A 19,919-nucleotide genomic window follows, 5' to 3' on the forward strand; every position below is an offset into this window, starting at 1 on the left:
ACGCGCAGGCTCAGCAGCCGTGGCTCACGGGCCCAGCCGCTCCGCGGCACGCGGGATCCTCCCGGACCGGGGCACGAACCCGCGTCCCCTGCATCGGCAGGCGGACTCTCAACCACTGCACCACCAGGGAAGACCAGACATCTTGAATTTTATTCTGATCTTTAGTTTACAAAATTGCTTCACAATGCACTGTACATTCCTTCCCACTCTTTTATTCATTTTTTCCCTGATTTTTTTCCTTCTCCCATTATTTCTTTTTAATCATCTCTTTTCTTAGAAGGGTGGTAGGAAACAAAGATAAGAAGGCAAAAAAGAAGGGAACCATTCATGTCCTTATTTGTATTTTAGTCTTTGATTGGTCATATGCTTTCTACATAGTTTTATCTTACTACATTAAGTGTGTGTGTATGTACATGTACATATACATGTATATGTGTATTTGAATTTGACCAGAATACCATTGTTTACTTGTTCATCCTTCCTTATTTTTCTTTCAGGGCAAGCTTTACCTCCTCTGTGATATCATTTCTGACTCCTCCAATCAGAATTAGATAGGCCATCTCTCATATTATTTGTATGCCCTTTTATTTAAGGCATTAATTTTTTTTTTATTTGTTTCTGTCACCGTAAGGGCACAGACTGTATCAAAACCAACTTTGTATCACTAATGCCTGGCACATAATAGGAGCTGGTAGATTTAATTATCCCAGAGGAGGGCAATGTGGACATATGATTGATAAAATAGAATACTTGTAGCAAAATTTTGTATTTCTGAGGTTATTGATATTGTGGGGATGTATTTTAGAAGCAAGATAATGATATGGTATCTTGAGAGCTGATTGAGAAAGAGTTGGGAAGTTTTCAGGTTTCCCCATCTTATCCTTATCCCCTTGCCCAGATCTGCCATTTAATTAATCCCATGTTTAAAGTAGAAAGGGAAAACTCAGTTTAGATCTCAGTGGTTGTTATTGGCCTTTTCTTCCACTAGGCTAATTCATTCAGACCATTGAGACAGCTCTGAAAGGGGGAGGAAATGAGCCTTCAAGACTATCCGGATCTTCCTCTTCTAAGTCACATCCCTTGACCCTTGAGAGCTCATTAAATATAATTCTCTTCATTGACTCTAGTTGTTGCCAGGTGGTATCCTTGGCTTTGTGTGGGAAAGATGTGTCAATAAGGTCCCATGTGGCTGAGTCAGATGACAAGTGACATATCCAATATTGTATGGAGTTCACATTATGAACCACAGCCTGAGACAGTCATGGAAGGTAGTTTGAGGCCATTTGTCTGTATCTATTAGGGTGGGGGAGAGTCACACAGTTTATCCCCTTTGTCCTTCACCATATTTTTGGAGATTGGCAAATGCCTACTTAATCTATCAAAGTCTACCATCACCTATCGGAGATGAGGTAGACTACCTATATTTTTTCAAGAATGATGAGTTCCACAAAGACCCATGAATTATTACCATTTTGTCATTGTAAATGACAATGGAGGCTGGCTGTAGAAGCACCTCAGTCAGAGTCTGTGCCTAAATTTGTGTCTCTCCAGATATCCTTAATCTGAGTATTGTGAACCTTCCATTCCTCTTTTGAGTCAGAGATCGTTCCCTTTAGTTTTGGAGGGATGCTAAATTCCAAAATGTTGAAGTTACTGAAAATTTGATTACTTGGTGACCTCAGTGATACTCTTTCTGCTTTGGTGACCATTTCTTTTATCATTGTCAGTTCTGCTAAATTTCTTGCTATGTTTACAGCATATTCTGTTTTTTCTTTTGTTGCTAGTAGCTAGCTCCTCAAAGCCTTTTTTGATATATTGATGTATCTGCTTCCTTCCACTGTTATTAAAATTGAAAGTTAATGTATGTAACTAAATTCTATTCATATATTCTAATTTACACTTAGTAATGGAAACTGTCAAACTCCAGGGTAGCATTTATACTTGTGTTTACTACAAAAGCAAAGTTATTGCCTTTAGTAAAGTGTGTAATTTTCCTAAAATTGTCTACTGTTATCTACCAAGAATATATGTCAGTCTTTTATTTTATTTATTTATTTTTAAATTTATTTATTTATTTTTGGCTGCATTGGGTCCTTGTTGCTGCACGCTGGCTTTCTCTAGTTGCGGCGAGTGGTGGCTACTCTTCGTTGCGGTGCGCGGGCTTCTCATTGCTGTGGCTTCTCTTGTTGCGGAGCATGGGCTCTAGGCGTTCAGGCTTCAGTAGTTGTGGCACGTGGGCTCAGTAGTTGTGGCTCACGGGCTTAGTTGCTCCACGGCATGTGGGATCTTCCCAGATCAGGGCTCAAACCCGTGTCCCCGGCATTGGCAGGCGATTTCTTAACCATTACACCACCAGGGAAGTCCCTGTGTCAGTCTTTTAGAAAGCAAGAAAAATATCTACATTCATTATATGAAACTTAAGGAAACTCGATTTATTTTTGTCTTAATGAAGATATTTTAAAAACGTGTTTTCTAGGCCAACCGTATCCTGATCCAGTTCTTCCTCCACAAAGGCAAGACAGATTTTATTCTAATTCTGGTAGACTTTCTGGACCAGCAGAACTCAGAAGTTTTAATATGTCATCTTTGGATAAAATGGGTAAGAAATACTTGTGTGTATGTGTTTTTTAATAATGGTGGCATACTAAAGAACTGGAAGCTGCATAAAGGACTAATATAATTGTGATCTCTGCTTAGCTCTTAAGGCCACAGTCTCTTTCCTGAGAACTTCCTGGTTTTATGTTTCTTGTTATTTTGTACACGTCCATGGCATCAGCACATATGTTGGTGGTTGGTTTGGGCACCATTGTAATGAGTTTACTTTATGAACCCAAAATGGTAAATTTTACTGTGTTCCATGATTAATTTTCCAGTTTTTCCAGTCCACTGACATATAACCTGTTTAGTAATTAGGGAAATTAGGCTGGTGTGAATGGATATGTTACAGTCTACCAGAAAAATAATTTGAGTGCATACTCTGTTGATGGGTTAATCAATTACCTTGTTTAAACCTTTCATGCTTAGGTAGATTTAAATTTTACTGAGCAATCAACTATTTGTCAGGGCCTCTTTTTCTTAAACAACTTCACAGCAACCCATTGAAGTTGGGAAATATATATATCCAGTGTATCTATTAGAAGTACATAACATTAAGGAAATAAAAAGATTAAAAGTAAGTAGAAAATTAAAATTTATGAGTTAAAAAGGTTTTTTCAGGAAAGGGTATATATTTTAGGGGAGGGGGGTTATCCAGTTGAAACATGTATTATTTTAGAAACTCATTCTTCTCTGAATAATAAAGCAAAAAAGCAGACCTGTGGCCTGTTTTTCTGTTATTATAATTAAGTTAATTATTTCTAACTGTTTGGCTTTTGAAATTGTTTTCCCTCATTAATTCAAGCTTAATGGAATGAAAGTACATGTATGATTGAACATCTGTTTCTAAATTAATGCTATTTAAAATTTTTCACATGTCCATTTTTTTTTGTAATAGAACAGTATCCAATTTAGCAAATAATTTTAAAGTGCTTTCTGTTTGGAAGGTACCCTGCATGACATGGTAAATAATATAATTACAGTAAAGTATATTTTTTAGCTGTAAGAAGCTAATAATTAAATAGGAGAGAAGGACAGATATATATGCTTAACTAATACTGGTCAGAATAGTAAGTCCCATGAGAGAATATGTTATGTTCACAGAAAGGGAGAGCTCCCATAAAGTTGAAGGATAAAGGAAAACTCCATGAAGGAAGTGGGATTTGAGCTGCTTTTGAGGGAATTTGAAAAATTAGTTAAGAGGTAAGGGTCTTTGCTAGTAATAATGAACAGTATAAGCAAAAACAAAAGAGCATGAGTTATTGATGGAGAATGGCTGTAAAACTGAGCTATTAATCCCCTGATACAAGATCTTATGAGGGTTAAATGAGTTAATGTGTGTGGAAGTATTTTGTAAATAGAAAAATTTCTGTATATGTAATATATTATTATTGGTTTATCAGTTTATGGTATTTACATGAAGGAGAGTGGTGAGAGATAGGTTGATACATTAACTTAGCACTAGTGCTCAGTAAATGTTTATTGAATGAAATGAATTATCTCATTTAATCTTCACAATGAACCTATAAAGTAGATGCTATTATCCTGATTTTACAGATGAAGAAACCAAAGCTCAAAAAGGTGCTCACGGTCTCAGGTAGGAGGTATTAGAGCCAGGATTTGATCCCTTGTCTGTCTGACTCCAGAGCCATTGTCTTGATCCCTATACTGAAATGAGAGGGTAGTGGATCAATTTAGTGCATCAACCCTGCCATTGATGCACTAAATATCTGTAGAATGCTTACTGTATGATAGGCACTATGGTAGATGCTGTATTTCGGTGGTGAATAGGTCAGCATTCCTTATACCTTGAGGTCTAGTAAAGGTCTGTAGGCAGTTGCACTATATAGTGACAAAAGTAATGAGTGCAAAACGTTATGGGAGCATATGGGCCACTAGCCACTAACCCAGATGAGAGGTGGTGGTATTTTTGGTTTTTTTAAAAAATAAATTTATTTATTTTATTTATTTTTTGACTGTGTTGGGTCTTCGCTGCTGCGCGTGGGCTTTTCTCTAGTTGCGGCGAGCAGGGGCTACTTTTCGTTGCAGTGCACGGGCTTCTCATTGCGGTGGCTTCTCGTTGCAGAGCATGGGCTCTAGGCGTGTGGGCTTCAGTCGTTGTGGCATGAGGGCTCAGTAGTTGTGGCTCATGGGCTCTAGAGCACAGGCTCAATAGTTGTGGCACACGGGCTTAGTTGCTCCGCAGCATGTGGGATCTTCCCAGACCAGGGATCGAACCCACGTCCCCTGCATTGGCAGGTGGATTCTCAACCACTGCGCCACCAGGGAAGCCCTAGGTGGTGGTATTTTGAATGTGGGATTGTCAAGAAAATCTTTTTAGAGGAAGTGACATATAAGCTGAGAATTAAAGGAGAAATTAGCTGGGCCAAAATGATGTTGATAATGTTTTGGGAGGAGAGAATAGCATCTTTAAAGACTTAGAATTAAGAGTGCCTCTTAAATTATGGCTGCAACATGGAGTGGAAGGTCCACTTCAGGGAATATTGAAACAAGAAGTGAAGAGGTAAGCAGTGCATAAAGTTTTCAAGGACCTGCAAACCTGTTCAGAAATATTGGACTTATTTGCAGGATAATAGGAACACATTAAAGGATTTTAAACAGAAATAATCAGATCAGATCTGCATTTTAGAGAAATTGCTCTGGTTACATTATGGAGAATAGATTGGAGGGTGTGGTTAAAGATTGGAAGGAGGGTAACTTTTTAGGGGACTGTGACAAGTCTACAGCGTTGATGGTGGTGACTTAGCAGAGCAGATAGATGTGAACAGACACAGAAAAGATAGAATTGGGAGGACTTAAGATTGAAGGCATGTGGCAGTGAGGGAGGAGGAGGAGTCTTGGCTGATGCTCAGGTTCTTGGCTATGGCACTTGGACCATTCATTGTTTTGAGACAAGGAACAAGGAGCAGCAGAACATTTGACAGGAAAGATTATAAGTTACATTTTGAACTTACAGACTTAGCTGCACCTGTGATACACCTGCATAACTATTCAAGTAGGCATTTCAGGCTCTGAAGTCCTGGGGGAAATATCTAGATCTGAATTATACGTCTGGAAGTCTGTAGTGATATACATCAAATTAAAGCTGTAGGAGTGGATGAGATTTCTCAAGGCAAGAACGAGAAGGGAGTAAGGCTGAAACTCTGAGGAGACCACCACTGAGGAGTATGGAGCCCACCGGGGAGACTGTGAAGGAGTAGCTAGAAAGGAGAGATAGAGAGGGTACCATCCCAGTAATTGAAGGCTGAGAGGATTTAAAGAAGGAGGGAGTAGTCAACAATGGTGAGAAATAAAATTAAATGAGGACTAAAAGTTCTATTTTAATTTAGCAAAAAAAGAGACTTTTCTATCTTGGGGGAAGTAACTTCAGTGGAGCAGTGGATGTTGCACATAGATTGCACTACAGTGAGGACAAAATGGGAGGAATTCTGAACAATATATATAGAACAGTTTTTCACTGTGAAGGGGAGAGCTAGCTGTAAGGGAGTGATTCTCTTTTTCCGACTTATTTTAAAATAGTTGGGATAGATCTGCTGATAGGATGGGTCTAGCAGAAAGGGTGGAGGGAGGCAACAGAGAGAGGAAGATCCCTGTGGAAGCTAGAGGAGGGGGACTCTGAATACAGAATCAGGGTCTTAGATTGTCTAGAAGAATCCTTTCCCATGATAGTAGGAAGTAAGATCATAGGAATATAGTGGCTGATACATTTATATGTTTGACTACAAAAAGTTAAGGGAGTTTCCAAGTGACTGGTTTAGCAGGTTTGAGGAGAATGGAGGTTTCAAATTGAAGGGAAAACTGGCTTAGAAGATGCAGAAGGAAGGCTGGGCAATAGGCAGCTGGAAATGTGGCTGGAGGTCTGTCAGCCTGGAGTGGAGACAGTCTACACAGCTCTGTGGTGTAGTTTACCCCCACAAGTGCTAAGTGGCTCAGGTATAGGCGGAGTGGAAGCAGAGAGTTGAATTAATCCAGGGCTGAATGTCGTCAAGCACATGTGAAAAATGGCCAGTAGGATAAGGACACTAGTGACGGGCTGTTAGTGATGGAGTTTGAAGTCTGTTAATTAGGGAAGGAAATGAAGAAAGGAGGAAACTGAGAGTTAGATCAGAGGACTGGAAGCTCCAGTGAAATCCAAGGACAGGTATAGCGGGAGTAACTAAATGAGAAGGCTAGGAGAGGATAGGTAGTGGTGGTTGGAGAGAGGGTTGTTTGAATTTATGTTCTTAGAGCCTGAGCAGTTCTTGATGATTTATTTATTTATTTAGAAACATTTATTTTGAAACAGTGGCTAATCCAATTGTTAGTCTGTGTTACATGATGGAGGAATAACGAAGGAAAGATGAGAGGGAAGAAGGGAGGAAGAAAGGAAAGGAATGAAGTAAGGCGGGAGAAAAATGAAGAAAGGAAAGAAGGAAGGCAGGAGAAATATGAAGGAAGGAGGGAGGGAGAGGGATGCTACCTCCTGGAAGCTTCCTTAATGATGCTCCTTTCAGGATTGCCTAGGCACAAGATAGGGAAACCACAGTCACATGCCTTTGTAGAACTCGTGAGTCTGCCAAAATTTCCAGGGACCTCAAGCTGTTCTTGTGTCCCTAGTACAGGATGCTGGTGTCAAGCTGGTTGTCAGTGTCCTTTGTGATCTCTTGATCTAAGAATGGAGCGATAAATCATGTATTTTTCACGGTTTAACTTTTATGTCTAGATGGGCCAGTGTCTTCAGAAATGGAATCCAGTAGAAATGATAGCAAAGACGATCTTGGAGTAAGTATTGAAAGTGGAATTTTATCCATGTATTCAGGATCTTTCTAATCTCTTGGTTTACTAGAATAGAAATTTAGCTAGCCATCTAGTTTTTGATTAAAAGCTGCTTTTTTCTTTTCCACAAATATACTTCGTACTTAACATTATAGCTTTTTCCTTTCTGGATTGTACCCTATGGTGATAAAGTACAAGGTACAGACTTGAGGTTTGATTTAGTTTATATAGTTAAACAATAACTTGAATTTTCCCCCTTGGATTTTTATTTTAATGTTTTAAAGTATGTTTTTTGTTTACCGTGCTTACAGTCTTGGTTTTTGGTCACCTTGGAAATATTAACATAAGCATCTTTTCTTTTTCTCAGTATATGCTTGATAAAAGAAATGTATATTTTGGTACTCTTGGACTATTCTTATGTTTTATCTTTAGCCAGATTATTACTTTGTTGGTTAAAGCTCCTTTCTGTTGAGTTAATAAAATATTCATGATAGCTAAAATTCATCTGATGTAGAAAACCGAATATTTCTCTGGAGCCTTTTTGGATATCATAGACTGCTTTCTGCCTAGGTGTCTAGTTGCTTTCTTCTAAGCCTAAGCTTTTCAGGAAAACTATTGCAAATTTTGCTGTTGTTTAATGACTGCCATTTGTCAATTTGCTGTAGAATTTAAACGTGCCTGATTCATCTCATCCCATTGAAAATGAAGCACCTGGCCCTGGCTTGGTTCCCCCACCTCACCCTCCAATCAGAGGCCCATTGTTTCCAATGGGTACAAGGGGCCCTTTCATTAGAAGGGGTCCTCCTTTTCCTCCACCTCCTCCAGGAAGCATGTACGGAGCTTCCCGCGATTATTTTCCACCAAGGGATTTCCCTGGCCCAGCACCTCCTCCATTTGCAAGTATGCTTTTTTTTTAAGCTTAATATATGTCTTATAGAATAGATCAGAAATATTAATTTTACTTTCTATTCATGTAGTAATACAGTGGAGGAAAATTTTTCTCAGCTTCTGTGAGTGTGCCATTACTTTTCCAGATTGGGAAGGTAGCCAGCCATCAGTAATGAGGCCTCATCAGTAATGAGGCTTCAACTTGATTCATCTTAATAATGTGGAATTATTTCTGTGATTCAGTAATCAAGAAAATCATTGGCTCTTTGCAGCAGCCTTATGTTAAGGCTAAAATTGTTTGTATCTTATTTGATAGAAATTGGGTATTCTGTCAATTAGTAAAAGTAATTTCAATTTATATTTTTGCATTAAAATGACTGGCTAAAGTATTTTTTAAAATCTTTTTTTCATAAGTAGCTCCCATGCAGTCTTATTTGTTTAAAACCTAAAATGTGTTTATCATGTTTGGACTGATTGTTGAATTTATTGAAATTCCTCATAGCCTCACATACGAAAAACGGAATAATTATTGCTTTTATGTCTATGCATTGCCATTGAGAACTGTAGGTTTCAGCAGAATAAATACAGGGTTACCAAACACTAGGAAGAAGCCTATCATTTGCCTAATGTAGTCATTCCTTCCCTCATTCTGCCTCTATTTTTAAAGTTTAAGGTGAATTAAAATGAATTTTAATTGGGAAATTTAAAGACAGTTTTTGATATAACTGGAAATATTTTAGGATAGTATCAAATTAGACTTGGGAATTACTGATCTGAGTTTTAAGTCTGGTGAAAATTACATTACATGAAAGCTTTTTTTAGAGTAAGTTTTACTAGATTTTGAAATAATTTTTCTCCTTTTCAAAAAGTGTTAAGATGTTAGATTTTCATAGGACAAAAAAGTTGCACCTAAATTAATGATATTCCCTTTAATCGCATGTAGTTGAAGAGAATATGTGTTGCTCAATGTTGTAAAAATTCGTTTGTTAGATCAGGTAATTATTCTGGTGTCAACTTTTGAAAATAAAGATAGGTACTAGCAGTTAATAAGCTAATGATTTACTGGGGCTGCAGTACAGGTGCTGAAAGTTAAAAAATGTCTTTTACCAATCTCTTTGAACAGTGAGAAATGTCTATCCACCAAGAGGTTTTCCTCATTATCTTCCCCCAAGAGCTGGATTTTTCCCTCCACCCCTGCATCCTGAAAGTAGAAGTGAGTTCCCATCAGGGCTGATTCCGCCCTCAAATGAGCCTACTACTGAACATCCAGAACCACAGCAAGAAACTTGACAATATTGTTGGTCTTTCCTCAAAAGTAATTTTGACTTCTCTCTCATTTTCAGTTTAAGTAACTGCTGTTACTTAAGTGATTATATTTTTGCTCAAATTGAAGCTTAATGGAATTATAATTCTCAGGATAGTATTTTGTAAATAAAGATGATTTAAATATGAATCTTATGAGTAAATTATTTCCATCTTATTTTATTCTAGATAGTATAATTATTTTAATTTAACACATCCACTATCACATAAACAATAATGAGAGTTTTATATATGTAATCTTGCAGTTGGGGATAATTTGAACTCCAAAGGCTGTGTCTTTATTCCAAGAACTGTATTTCCTATGGTTGTAGTCAAATGTGAAAGTAACTTTATGCTTAATTAAATAAATATTAATTGATTTAAAGACTTGTTTGGCATTGATAATAATAAAATCAGCTAGTTTTTTTTTTTTTATAAATATGGCTCCATTAGTTAGTTTCTTTACTTCTGCCGATAGCTTTGAGGCTCAAAACTAATGCTTTATAGGGGTCTTTCCCATTCAGTTATCTTAACCAAAAATGTGTTCTCTTTCTTGCAAATAGACATGAACGACCCAAAGCAAAAAATTAATACACTTAAAAGTCAAAGTTCACTGTATTTTAAAGAAAACCAGAATATTGTCTAATGGCAACTTTCAGAATTTGGATCGTCTTAGTTCATTCACTGATTTCCTAGGCAGTTTTTTTTTTTTTTTCTTGTTTTTCTCTTCATTTGTAAGATATTTACTGTTTTTAGTGGGGAATGTGGAGATTTACGCTAAGGTAACTGTATTGAGGCAGTGTGTCATTTTGAGCTTTGGACTCAGTATCTTTAGAATGTCTCTCTAACTCAAGTTTGTGTTCTATTATTAGTCATCTTGCACTTTAGTATGATTATGAAAGGAAAGGCAAGTATAGGTAATAAATATTATACTATTGATGTACAGAAAATAGGCTAAATAGGCTTAGAAAAAAGGCTAAAAAGAAAGGATCTGTGTGAAATGCCTGGATAAAATAATAAGTAGAATGAGGATTATAAAAGCATCATTACATTTGGTGTTAAAAGCCAGATTTCAGGGGGAAATAGACTATTTTTTCAAGTTGGAAAGTGAAAGAAAGAAGAGCAATGGAAGAGGAGTGATGTGGAATGCTCCAATCAAGTAAAATTTTTTTGTTTGCACTGGGATAGGGGAGGATTGTCTTGGCTTAAGACAGAAGAGAAGGGGAGAGGAGAAGGCAAACAAACATTAGAAGAGAGTGGTAATAAACCGAGAGGCAGAATCGTAGAGGAGGCAAGGAGATTATTGGATGAGAGCATGGTGGAAGGCAAGAAGACTTGATATGGGCTGACTGGTCTAAAATACTTTGGGATTCCAGAATAAAGGAACATAATTAGTTTTAAAATATATTTTTTTAAAGTAATATAAACAAATGGGAATAAATCAAATAATAGTATTTTAGGATGAATAGCAAGTTTTCTCCATTTACTCTTTATCCCCATTTATACATCCTAGTCAGTTTCTCTTTTAATTCTTATTTCCCTTTTTTTTTTTTTTTTTTGCGGTACGCGGGCTTCTCACTGTTGTGGCCTCTCCCGTTGCGGAGCACAGGCTCTGAACACGCAGGCTCAGCGGCCATGGCTCACAGGCCTAGCCGCTCCACGGCATGTGGGATCTTCCCGGACCGGGGCACGAACCCATGTCCCCTGCATCGTCAGGCGGACTCTCAACCAGGGAAGGGAAGCCCTTATTTCCCTTTTTAATTCTGATGATTTTAGAATTTTAGAAGATAATCTTATACCTCTAATCTCTGATTTATCAACTTAATTTATTAAATTTATCAGTTTGTATATTGATTCCTTGAGATGAAAAATTGGGACTTAATGCGCTTGTATTATTCCCATCCCCATTTTTCTTTTCCTCTTCATGTTTGCTGTTTATCCAAATTAAAGTTTTTTATTGTTGCCTTTGTAATTTTTAATATATTTAAACCTCTATTAGTATCCCTTCTCTTTATTCCACTTCCCTTCTTCCCCTACCCTGGCCAAAATCCTATTTTCTCTTAGCTATACATTTATATTTTCAAGGTTGCTAATAATTATATTATGCCTACAAGCATAACCTGTCTTCTTTTTTTTTTTAATTTTTTTTTTTTAAACTGAAGTATAGTTGATTTACAAGCATAACCTACGTTCTGTACTTGGCCCATAGTTGATCTAAAATTTGAAAATCAGGGACGTCCCTGGTGGTCCAGTGGTAAAGAATCTGCCTTGCAATGCAGGGGACGCCAGTTCGATCCCTGGTCAGGAAACTAGGATCCCACATGCTGTGGGACAAATAAGCCCGTGTGCTGCAACTGCTGAGCTCATGCACCTCAACTAGAGAGCCCAAGTGCCTCAAACTACAGAGCCCACGCACCCTGGAGCCTGCGCACCACAACTAGAGAAGAGAAAACCCGCGCGCCACAACTAGAGAGAAGACCGCGTGCCGCAACGAAAGATCCTGCATGCCTCAGTGAAGGTCCTGCGTGCTGCAACTAAGATCTGACACAGCCAAAAATAAATTAAATAAATAAACAATAAATAAATCTTTCAAAAAATAAAATAAAATTTGAAAATCATACGTAGCATTTATAACATTATCATCATTAAATGTTGTTCACCAGCAGGCCAAATCATATACAGTTGACCCTTGAACAACATAGGTTTGAACTGTGCAGGTCCACTTACACCCAGATGTTTTTCAATAGTAAATACTACGGTATTACACAATCCATGGCTGGTTGCAATTTGCAGATGCAGAACCTCAGATATGGAGGAACCTTGAATATGGAGGAACTGCGGATAAGGAGTGCTGACTATAGGTTATACATGGATTTTCAACTGCATGGAAGGTCGGCACCCTTAACTGCCCCCCACCTCTGCCACCCACATTGTTTAAGGGTCAGCTGTACGAAGTTTGCATTTCCTTCTCTATGAATGCCAGTATCATAATCTCTGGGCCACTCTGAAGAGACTGTTTTTTAAACATCAGAGTCAAATGAGTAATTTTTTCTTACCTGTTCTCTCTTCCCCCGTTTACCAATAATATCCTAAAATAATGACATATTTTGGTTAGCTTTATACTTGGGCCAAGAATACAATCCCCCGGCCCACTTTCCTAATGTAGTTTTTTCCCCCCTCATATTATTTGCCATTATCATACCCTAATTTAAAAAAATTCCCTTTCATATCTTTTCTGTTGGATATATTATTCTTTATGCATTTGTTAAAGACTTTTATTTTGCAGGCCTTTGTCCTCCTGCTGCAAACTACACTGGCTGCTCTCTAGGCCTGGGAACAGAGCCTGCCTTTTAACTGATTTCTTGGGTTTGCTCCTGTTTTATAAACCCTCTAACTTGCCGTTTTTTAAATTTAAGTCTTTTGTTTTGCTGGAGTTCACAAGTAATTTCCTAGGAAAGGATGTAGGGAATGTAAAATTTGTGAATCCTTGCATGTCTGAAAATTCAGCCCTCCAACCCCTTTTTGGGGGTTAATTTATATGGGTATAGAATTCTGTGTCAGAATTTTGAATGTATTGTTCTTTTAATATCAGTTAATTAACATCAGTATATTGTAATATCTGTTGTTGCTGATGAGAAGTTTGAAGGGAATTTGATTCTTTTCTTTTTGTTGGTGACCTTTTTCCTGTGGAAACTTTTAGGATTTTTTTCTTTATCCTTGGTATTCTAAAAAATCACAGTTTGATGCATCTACAAGTGAGACTTTCTTCACTTGTTTTTGTGTTCAGGTCCTCTGAGAAGCAGATTCTAAGATGTAATGAGACATAAAGAGATTTATCGAGGGAGAACACCTGTGAAGGATTAAGGGGCGAAAATGCAGAATGAGGTGGAGAAAACCTTCAGACCATGGTTCAGATTGACATCTGTGAAAAGAGAGAAGGGCAGGAAGGAAGGTTGGGTAGGAAGAGCCTCAGATTGCAGTGCAGCTCTGAGAAAGCCTGAGCTGGGGCAGTGGCAAGTCCCCAGGGCAGAGACGGCCTATTAGAAGGGTTCCTCATTGGGTAGGAATGGTCTGCTCTAGTACCCCTGCGTGTTCTTCCTTGCCAGAAGCAGATGCCAGGGAGAACCTGGGCTTGGCATGAATGCTGAAGCTGCATTGGCCAGAGGCTGTCAGCTAACTAGACTTCTCACAGCAGTCTCTCTCCTGGGGGCATATTTGACTTGTGCACTCCTGGCTCCCACATTGTTAGGCACTTAAACTCTGAAGACTCATGTCTCACATCCTAAAACTCTGGGAAATTCTTTATCTTTGGTAAATTCCTTTTCTCTCATAATTTTCTTCTCTCTCTCTCTCTCCTTTTTTTTTTTTTTGTTCTGGAAAATTTTCTTAACTGTGTATTCCACTCATTCATTTAAAACTTTTGTTTCCACCAATTATGTTTAATCTTTAAGAGCATTTTTTATTATACCTCTTTCCTTTTTCTTAGATTCTGTCCTTTTTGTAAGGATCTAATATCTTGAATTTCTCCATAGTAAATTAGAGGTTTCTAAAAGTGCTCTTCTGAATTATCTGTTTTCTCTGGCGTTAATAATTTTGTTTACTTATCTTGGCCTTTCTCTCCTTATATGCCTCATAAAGTTGTCCATGTTTAATAAAGATGAACTGATCAGCTGATTGTAGTTTAAAACTTTTTGTATGTAAGAAAGATGGTTTTCTTGTTAGAACTCTTTCTTGAGTGAGGATTCAGACTGGGAGATCTTTGTGTGGAGGCAGGCAGGAGTGGAGACAGGGCATCTATGACTGACGAGCTTTGTCTTAGGATGAGCAGATAGGGATCTGGCTGACTGTGTGTAGGCCCTCCAGATACCAGAATTAGAAGGGCTTCATCTAGGACACCGCCATTCACACTAGATGCTTTTGCTTGTTCCAGACAGTTTAGTATCTTTAGGGAATATCTATACATTATTTTAGCTGGAGCCAAATCTTGGCTCACTACCTTGTACTTGGGGTTGTGTCAGGGGAATGGCAGTAGCAGCTATTAGTTATCTGTATACAGATTTTCAGCTAATCTCCCTGTTTTCACACTCATACCTCGGTTCTATACATAGTATATGGACTGGCTCTGAGCCCAGCTTCAGGTTCTATCAGGCAGACTGACTCCCAGCCCCTGATAACATCAGGCCAGCATCTGAAGGGATAGTTAAAGGGATAAGGTAACATTCAAGATATTGAATGGAGCATTATTTTGGACTGATATGCAATAGGCTTGGACATTTCAAGAAAGAATGCTTCTTGGTCCTGGCTGGATAACTTTCCCCTCTGTATAATATTTTAAATAGAAAAGTAAAATGTGGTCCTATAAGAAAAGTTAGAAAATGTTCAAAAGCTGAAGAAAAAACAATCATCCAGGGTCATCACCAAAACAAAATCATTTTTTGCATTTATGTTGTAGTTTGTCAGGCCTTTTATTCTTCAAGTATTTTTGGTATTTTTGTAATTGTATCTATAATTTTATATTCTTAAATGTAATCTCCTAATATAAATAATTTTTATGTAGTCATGGTAAAGCTCATTTTTAATGGTTATATAAGTTTCCCTTTTGTGAATATAGTTTACTTGACTATTCTTGCTGAGCACTAAAGCTGTTTTCTTTCTTTGTCTCTTTAGAATTTTTAAAGAATTATATATGATAATATAACATCTAAAAAGTATATACACTCTACCCATGCCCCCCGCCCTGGATTCAGGATAATTCTTTAGGGATATATTTTTAAAATATATTCTGGGACCAGTATTTGGGGCAGAGGAGAGAGGATAGTTAAGAGGAAGGATCACATTCTTTGGAACCAGGTTGGTTGAAACAAAAATTGACTTTTTTTTTTTAAAGCCAGACAATTTGTAGATGTGGTTAGATGCTATAAAATTATTTTATGAGTATAGTTGGTGATTTTTAGTGTGTTTCTGCAGGTGTGGTTCAGGGTTCATCATGAGTTTACTTAAATAAGCATCTAGCTTGATAACCTTTTCAAATTAAATCTCCTGTTTCTTTCAAAGTAGCAGCTACTTTGACAGAATTTGATACAAGTGCTACAAAAGATGGTGGTTTTTTTCATGGAACATGAGAGCTCTCTGATAACTGTCTATATATATATTATATATATTATATATTCATTCATCTGTCTATGGACACTTAGGTTGTTCCATATATAGGCTATTGTAAATAATACTGCATGAACATGGTGGTACTAAAATCTCTTCAAGATACTGATTTCATTTTCTTTGGGTATATATCATGATGTGGGGATTGCTGGATCATATAACAATTCTACTTTTAATTTTTTGAGGGACTTCCTCATAATTCTTCCATAGTAGCTGTACCAGTTTATAGTTCCGTCAGCAGTGTACACGGTTTCCTTTTCTCCACATCCTCACCAGCATTTGTTATCTTTTGACTTCTTGATAATAGATAGCCTAATAGGTGTGAGGTAGTATCTCATTGTGGTTTTGATTTGCATGTCCTTGATGATTAGTGATACTGAGCATCTTTTTATGTATCAGTTGGCCATTTTTATGTCTTCTTTGGAAAAATGCTTGTTCAGGTTCTCTGCCCACTTTTCAAATTGGGTTATTTGTTTTTTTGCTATTAAATTGTATGAGTTCCTTGTGTATTTTTTATATTAACTCCTTATCAGATATATGGTTTGCAAATATTTTCTCCCATGTCATAGGTTGCCTTTTTATTTTGCTGATGGTTTCCTTTGCTGTGCAGAAGCTTTTCAGTTTGATGTAATCCCACTTGTTTATTTTTTATTTTGCTTGGCTTTGCTTTTGGTGTCAAATCCAAAAAATCATTCCCAGGACCAATGTCAAGAAGCTTACCACCTGTGTTTTCTTCTAGTTTTATGGCTCTAGGTTTATGTTCGTCTTTAATCCATTTTGAGTTGATTTTTATGTGTGGTGTAAAACAGGGGTCCAGTTTTATTTGCTTGCATATGAATATCCAGTTTCCCCAACACCATTTATTGAAGAGATTATCCTTTCCCTGTTGTGTATACTTGGTGCCTTGTCAAAAATTAATTGGCCATATATGCATGGGCTTATTTTTCTGGGTCCTCTATTCTATTCTACCAGACTATGTTTTTGTTTTTTTGCCAATACCATACTGATTTGATTACTATAGCTTTGTAATGCAGTTTGAAATCTGGAAATGTGATGCCTCCAGATTTGTTCCTCTTTCTCAAGATTGCTTTGACTATTTGGAGTCTTTTGTGGTTCCATAGAAATTTTAGGATTTTTTTTTCTGCTTCTATGGAAAATGTCATTGGAATTTTGAATAGGAATTGCATTAAATCTGTAGATCTCTTTGGGTAGTATGTACATTTTAACAGTACTAATTCTTTCAACCCTTGAACATGGAATATCTTTCCATTTATTTGTGTCTTCCTCAATTTTTTCATCAGTGTCTGATAGTTTTCGGTGCACAGATCTTTCATTTCCTTGGATAAGTTTATTCCTAAGTATTTTATTGTTTTTGATGTTGTTGTAAATGGGATTGCTTTCTTAATTTCCTTTTCAGATAGGTCATTGTTAATGTTTAGAAGTACAACTGATTTTTGTATATTAATTTTGTGTCCTGTAACTTTACTGAATTTGTTTCTTAGTTCTAACAGTTTTTTGGTTCAGTCTTTAAGGTATACTATACAGGCATACCTTGCAGATATTGCGGGTTTGGTTCCAGACTTCTGCAGTGAAGTGAATATCACAATAGAGTCACATGATTTTTTTTGTTTCCCAGTGCCTATAAAAGTTATGTTTCTATTATACTGTAGTCTGTTAAGTGTGGAATAGCATTATGTCTAAAAAAAAAAAAAAGTATATACCATAATGAAAAAATACTTAATTACTAAAAAATGCTAACCATCATCTGAGCTTTCAATAAATCATAATTTTTTGCTGGTGGAGGGCCTTGCCTCTATGTTGATGGCTATTGGCTGATCAGGGTGGTGGTTGCTGAAGGTTGGTGTGACTGTGGAAATTTCTTACAATAAGGCAACAATGAAGTTTACCACATCAATTGACTCTTCCTTTCATGAATGTTTTTTCTCTAGCCATGCAACACTGTCTGATAGCATTTTACCCACAGTAGAACTCCTTTCAAACTTGGAGTCAGTCCTCTCAAACTCTGCTGTAATATTCTAAATCCTTTGTTGTCATTTCAGCAATCTTCATAGGAGTAGATTCCATCTCCACTTTCTTTGCTCATCCATAAGAAGCAACTCCTCAGCCATTCAAGTTTTATCATGAGATTGCAGCAATTCAGTCACATCTTCAGGCTCCACTGCTAATTCTAGTTCTCGAGCTGTTTCCACTACATCTGCAGTGACTTCTTCCACTGCGGTCTTCAACCCCTCACAGTCATCCATGAAGGTTGGAATCAACTTCTTCCAAACTTCTGTTAATGTTGATTTTTAAAAAAAATTTCTTTCCTAAATATCTCAATTTTTAAAGTAATTGCCCTTAGGGAATTTGAGTCCTTCTCATGTAATTCTTATATATATATTTTTTTTTTTTTAAAAATAATATTTATTTATTTATTTATGTGTTTATTTTTGACTGCTTTGGGTCTTTGTTGCTGCGTGCGGGATTTCTCTAGTTGCGGCGAGTGGGGGCTACTCTTCCTTGTGATGCGTGGTCCTCTTATTGCGGTGACTTCTTTTTTTTTGCAGTACACGGGTCTCTCACTGTTGTGGCCTCTCCCGTTGCGGAGCGCAGGCTCCGGATGCGCAGGCTCAGCAGCCATGGCTCACGGGCCCAGCCGCTCCGCGGCATGTGAGATCTTCCCGGACCAGGGCGCGAACCCGTGTCCCCTGCATCGGCAGGTGGACTCTCAACCACTGCGCCACCAGGGAAGCCCTTTTTACTTTTTTTTTTGCGGTGACTTCTCTTGTTGCAGAGCATGGGCTCTAGGTGCACAGGCTCAGTAGTTGTGGGGCACAGGCTTAGTTGCTCCGCGGCATGTGGGATCTTCCTGGACCAGGGCTTGAACCCGTGTCCCCTTCATTGTCAGGCAGATTCTTAAACACTGGGCAACCAGGGAGGTCCTAATGTTGGTATTTTGACCTCTTCCCATGAATCATGAGAATGTTCTTAAGGACATCTAGAATGAAGAATCCTTTCCAGAAGGTTTTCACTTTACTTTGCCCAGATTCATCAAAGGAATTGCTTTCTATGACAGCTCTACCTTACAAAATGTTCTTAAATAGTAGGACTTAAACGTTGAAATTACTCCTTGATCCATGGGCTGCGGAATGGATGTGGTGTTAGCAGGCATGAAAACACATTAATCTCATTGTCCATCTCCATCAGAGTTCTTAGGTGACCAGGTGCATTGTCAATGAGCAGGAATATTTTGAAAGGAATGTTTTTTTTCTGAGCAGTAGGTCTCAACAGTGGGCTTAAAATAGTCAGTAAACCATGCTGTAAACAGAAGTGCTGTCATGCAGGCTTTGTTGTTCCATTTATAGAGCATAGGCAGAGTAGATTTAGCATAATCTACCTCAGGACCCTAGGATTTTCAGAATGGTAAATGAGCATTGGCTTCAACTTAAAGTCCCCAGCTGCATTAGCCCCTAGCAAGAGAGTCAGCCTGTCCTTTGAAGCTTTGAAGCTGGGCATTGATTTCTCTCTATGTATGAAAGTCCTCGATGGCAGCATCTTCCAATAGAAGGCTGTTTCATCTACATTAAAAATCCTTTGTTTAGTGCAGTCACCTTCATTGTCTTAGCTAGATCTTCTGGATAACTTGCTGCAGCTTTTGTATCAGCACTTGCTGCTTCACCTTGTACTTTTATGTTATGGAGACGGCTTCTTTCCTTAAGCGTTATGAACCAACCTCTGCTAGTTTCAAACTTTCTTCTGCAGCTTCCTTGCCTCTCTCAGACTTCCTAGAATTGAAATTAGTTAGGGTCTTGCTGTGGATTAGGCTTTGGCTTAAAGGAATGATGTGGCTGGTTTGATCTTCTTTCCAGAGCGCTAAAATGCTCTCTATTACAACAATCAGGCTGTTAGCTTTCTTATCATTCGTGTATTCCCTGGAGCAGCAATTTCAATTTCCTTCAAGAACTTTTCCTTTGCCTTCACAACTTGGCTAACTGTTTGGTCCCAGGAGGCCTAGCTTTTGGCCTATCTCATCTTTCTTTTATATATATATATATATATATATTTTTTTAATATCTTTATTGGAGTATAACTGTTTTACAATAGTGTGTTAGTTTCTCCTTTACAACAAAGTGAATCAGTTATACATACACATATGTTCCCATATCTCCTCCCTCTTGCGTCTCCCTCCCTCCCACCCT

General features: G+C 37.7%; 1 protein-coding gene across 9 annotated transcripts in view; it reads left to right on the forward strand.

Annotated features, from left to right (window-relative positions):
• Window positions 1-9,712, forward strand: part of MIA2 (MIA SH3 domain ER export factor 2) — a 100,073-nt gene extending 90,361 nt beyond the window's left edge. For all 9 annotated transcript variants that reach the window (XM_024116603.1, XM_024116605.2, XM_024116619.3 and 6 more), the window contains 4 exons: window positions 2,477-2,599; window positions 7,319-7,377; window positions 8,037-8,271; window positions 9,383-9,712. In XM_024116603.1, coding sequence (XP_023972371.1) covers window positions 2,477-2,599; window positions 7,319-7,377; window positions 8,037-8,271; window positions 9,383-9,549 — 584 coding nt within the window. In that variant the 3' untranslated portion in view covers window positions 9,550-9,712. The remainder of the gene's footprint in view (window positions 1-2,476; window positions 2,600-7,318; window positions 7,378-8,036; window positions 8,272-9,382) is intronic.
• Window positions 9,713-19,919: the final 10,207 nt, after the last annotated feature.

The sequence above is a fragment of the Physeter macrocephalus genome, chromosome 11 (assembly GCF_002837175.3).
Source record: "Physeter macrocephalus isolate SW-GA chromosome 11, ASM283717v5, whole genome shotgun sequence".
Classification (NCBI taxonomy): domain Eukaryota; kingdom Metazoa; phylum Chordata; class Mammalia; order Artiodactyla; family Physeteridae; genus Physeter; species Physeter macrocephalus.